At 31.4% G+C, this 4314-nt stretch overlaps 1 protein-coding gene across 1 annotated transcript in view; it reads left to right on the forward strand.

Annotated features, from left to right (window-relative positions):
• MIPOL1 (mirror-image polydactyly 1) overlaps window positions 1-2454 on the forward strand; it is a 358287-nt gene extending 355833 nt beyond the window's left edge. The window contains exon 10 of the mRNA XM_006891563.1: window positions 1901-2454. Coding sequence (XP_006891625.1) covers window positions 1901-1967 — 67 coding nt within the window. The 3' untranslated portion in view covers window positions 1968-2454. The remainder of the gene's footprint in view (window positions 1-1900) is intronic.
• Window positions 2455-4314: the final 1860 nt, after the last annotated feature.

A 4314-nucleotide genomic window follows, 5' to 3' on the forward strand; every position in this document is an offset into this window, starting at 1 on the left:
TCGGCATCCAATTCCCAAATCAATAAGACAGTTAGCTTAATTACTATTGGAAAATGCTTGTCATTCCTCTGTAGCATCTGGTCCCCACTGGACCCTCATCATTTCCTTCATCTGCTCCCCCCGCCGACCAAACTGTGCAGCTCTGCAACTGCATCCTGGTCTATCCTCACCCTTCTGCCCCCAACTCTCACCTCCTTGTACCCCCAATATGTTTTTCCCAATAAAAAATAATGAAAAAAAACAACAAAACTGTAAGCTGTTTGCTAGTAATTAATTCAATTATTCATATTTTTCACAGTAAATTTTTAACAATTAACTTACTATTTTATACTTTAGAATGTGTTTCTCTAATTTATATCCTTCCCTGTATTCAAGCTGTGTGATTTTGCTTTTAAAAGTTTTGATAGTCCTAGGAATCATAATATTAAATATAAAGTAGCCCAAGTTTTATCACTAGGAAAACTCCAACTAATGCAGACTAATCTGAGAATACAATTAATTTCCCTGTGAATCTTCCACTTATTTCAAACATTTGTGTAGCTATTTTAGTGGATATACAACATTTATACATAAGGTACCATTAAGAAAGGATTTACCTTTTCACTCTAAGATCATTGCCGCATTTATTGAAGCAAGGATTTTGATGCATTGAATTACTTTGCTTCCTGTCTGATATTCTGTTATAACAAAACTCTTAGTATATGCAAAATCATCCAGTTAACTGAGTTCCTTTTCAAAGTTGCATGCTGTTGGTTAGATCATTCCTTAATGAAACTTCCAGGCTGTCTATTGTGTAGGACACTAAGAATACCCTCATTCCCTCAGTGCTTGCTCTGGGCTGTGTTTTATTTGCAAAGTACCCTCATGCATGAGTTAATATAAATGAGGCAAACTGTAAAGCAAGCTTGATGTTTTCCTTAGCAGTCTATGAGGAAGAAAAACTATGAGAAAACTGCTCAGATTTAATTCTCATTCATTAGGAAGATTTCTGCATGTGTGAATTAAGCATGATTTTTTATTAGAGTTTTATACTTTCTGATCCTAATCTTATTTGACAACCAAAATACCAATTGATTTACATAAACATGATCTTCCTCTCATAAAGTGTCTTAAGAACTGGAAACTGAGTTTCTGAATGTTTTGTTCTATTTTTCACTTCAGTATTGGATTTTTAATGAACTCTAAAAATCACTTTTACTTTACTGAAAAACCTGAAAAATAAAAACTATCCTTAGTCTATTTATAATACTCAGGAGTGGTAATTTGGTTTTCAATATGGTACAGAAAGCCTGGACTTTGTGGTGTCAAATCATTTGTATGTACTTGCATGTTCCTTAGACATGAAGTTTTTCTCAGCTATCACCTAATGTCTTGTTTTATTTTAATCAGCTGACTATATAAAAAAGAAAAATTAAATGCATAAGATAATATTGTAATAAACATGTTACTTATTTAACTAAGTAGCAGGTGTACGACTGCTAGTATTTTTTGTATTTTTTAAATTTTTTTGATTGCTAGTATTTTTGTATTGAAGTATGTATTTCTTGTAGGTAAAATAGAAGTTTGAAACTACTATCCATTTAATATTTTAGCCTCTCATTGCATAGTAAAGAAGTCATTCACTACTTTAATGCAAGAAATTAGTATTTTATTAGTATCATCGTGTGGAATCTAATATTGACGTAATCTTAGGATTTGAGGTAGAAGAATTATTGTTGTTGCTTTAACCTCAGACACTTGGCACTCTGCACCAGTGTCTCTCTTGTACAGTAATGCTTTTTTTCTTGACATCTAGTTTTGGTTTCAGGCAAATACTATTCTACAGCCAAAACATTGCTCACAATAACCATACTTCTTATTTTCTTTTTCCCTTCTCTTACTATCCCTACCCCCAACTTAGGTTGGAAAGGCTGGTAGATGTCCTGAGGAAGAAAGTTGGAACGGGAACCATTAGGACTGTGATCTGACTGAAAAAAAACCAAAATGACAGTCTGGGGAAGCAATCACATCTGGTGACCAGGCTGCTTCATTCAACACTGTGTAAACACTAAAGCCTTAACTTAGCAAACAGTTGTTAGAAGTGGGACACTCCAACCACATTCCAAGCTGAGATAAAATCAAATCACAAATGTTTAACCACTTTGCTGCTGACTTGAGTTATTTATCCAAATATATTAACTACAGACATTTACCAGTGAGTAGCTATAAGGTTGCAGCTTATTTTGTAGCTATTTTACATCTCAATTTCTTTTCATATCAGTCTTTTCATCACGAAATCATTATAGAAACATGGTAAAGTTGGTCATGATTATGACTTCACATACGGTCTTATTGGAATCACAATGTGGCAGAGTAATTGTGTTGGTCAAAATTTCAAGTTTATATATATTTTAATAGGAATAACTTAACCAAGGAAAGATATTCTGATATAAGAGCATATTACTTTCCTTCATTATACACATTAAGAATGGATACTAACAATTCAATGTATATCATTTAATCTTAAATAAGAGTTTGGTTGACTAAAATTACATTCATCAACCATTATTTTGTTTTATAGTAAGTAATACAAATTGTTTTAATAATAAGAGGAAATTAATAATAGCTGTAAGTTCAGATTGTCAGTATTTTGAATATTAGGCTAGTTATATATAGTTTATAGAAAATGCCAAGTGTCTATACAAATAGGCCAGGACACTTTTTGCTTGAGAATTAGCGTGTGCCAGCAAGCCTGTATACTGAAAGATTAGAAGCCAGTAATCCAAGTTAGGGTTGGTTTTTATTTTTTATTATCATGACAGGTTATTGTTTGAATTTTTGTCATAGAAGAAAGAAATCTAACACACAGTAAAATTATCATTTCAAAATAGAAGGATATAGAAAAAAAAGTAAACCTGTAACTTGGCTCAGATGGTCTACTTTTTCTTTTGTTTAAAAGATAAGTTAAAATTGTTAAAGTGTAGCAGTTACTTTTTATCATATGAAGTTGTGGATAAAACAGATATTGTGTGTATTTGACTATAGGAAAATAACCTCTTGGGGTTTTTTTGGTGGTTTTTTTTTTTTTTTTAGTTGATTAGATGAGGAGCCAATGGGAAACTCCTGTGACTGGAACAAGATATGATAGATGGATAGAGACAGATTTAGTGAAAAATTTGTACTCCAATGAAAATTTTTGTCTATCTTTTATTAAATTTACCTTTAATATTGAACCAAATTATCAACCATTTCATATTTTCTGGGTAATGATAGAGTCATTTACTACACTGCTATTTCATCTATTATTGGAAATTATCTGTTTGAATTTTTTCTAATTCTGCAGGAAAATATGAGATACTTCATCATAAGTAAGAGAATTATAATTATCTTTCTTTAATGTGTAAATTAAATAAACTGGAAATTGTAATGATTCCAATGAGTTTGAATGTGGAGTTTATTCATGTTGTCTTTTTAGAATTTTTTTTTAAACTATGAGAATTAGAAAACAAAAGGGATTGGTAATTGTGTGCAGTTTGGCTACATGTGGAGTTTGAGTCTCATTGTTGGGATCTAATTGAAACCTGTAAGAGCACCCTTCTGAAGTCATCTAGGAAGCACAGGGAAGTACAAAACTAGTTCTTTTTTTAAAAAAATAGGGAATATCAGTACATTCCTGAATCTTCCTAACGAAAATCACAAGTAAATGTCAGTGTTTAGTTTAATATTAAAAATATATAGCTCTGTCCTGAGTTTGCCTGGGATTTTGATAAATGCAAAGCATTATATAAAAATGTATCACAATTTTGATGCATTTTTTTATACTTAAATAATCAAATTAGAGCAGCTGATTCTTAAACTCAGTATCCACAATATATTTTATAGACAGTATCCTAATGCTAAGTTTATAAAACAATTCTAGCACACATAGCACTCAGTGGAGGGAATTTACAAAAAAAACCCCACATTTACATAAAAGTATGTTGTTTAAAGATGTAAAGTATTACAGGTTAAGATAATCATTAGTTGATTCCTTGTACTTAAAAATAACCACAAGGAATAGTTCAGAATATTCGGGTTTTAGTATAAGAGACACTTAACAACAAGAAGTATAAAAGAAGGCCCTTGTTAACTGGAGATTAGTCTTCTAGAAATTCAATGAAAATGTGACTTCAGTAGTACTCCACACTGCTTAGACATATTACTTTGCATTTGCTTTAAACACAAAATCTAATTTCTATAATAGAATGAGAACCCACTGCTCATAAAAACAGGTAATTCTAAGACGGAAATCGTAATAGCCAACAACTGTATCTCTTGACGATTTATCAAATCTTT

Source organism: Elephantulus edwardii, unplaced genomic scaffold, assembly GCF_000299155.1.
Source record: "Elephantulus edwardii isolate Elephantulus edwardi_28Jun2011 unplaced genomic scaffold, EleEdw1.0 scaffold00100, whole genome shotgun sequence".
In the NCBI taxonomy this organism is placed as follows: Eukaryota; Metazoa; Chordata; class Mammalia; order Macroscelidea; family Macroscelididae; genus Elephantulus; species Elephantulus edwardii.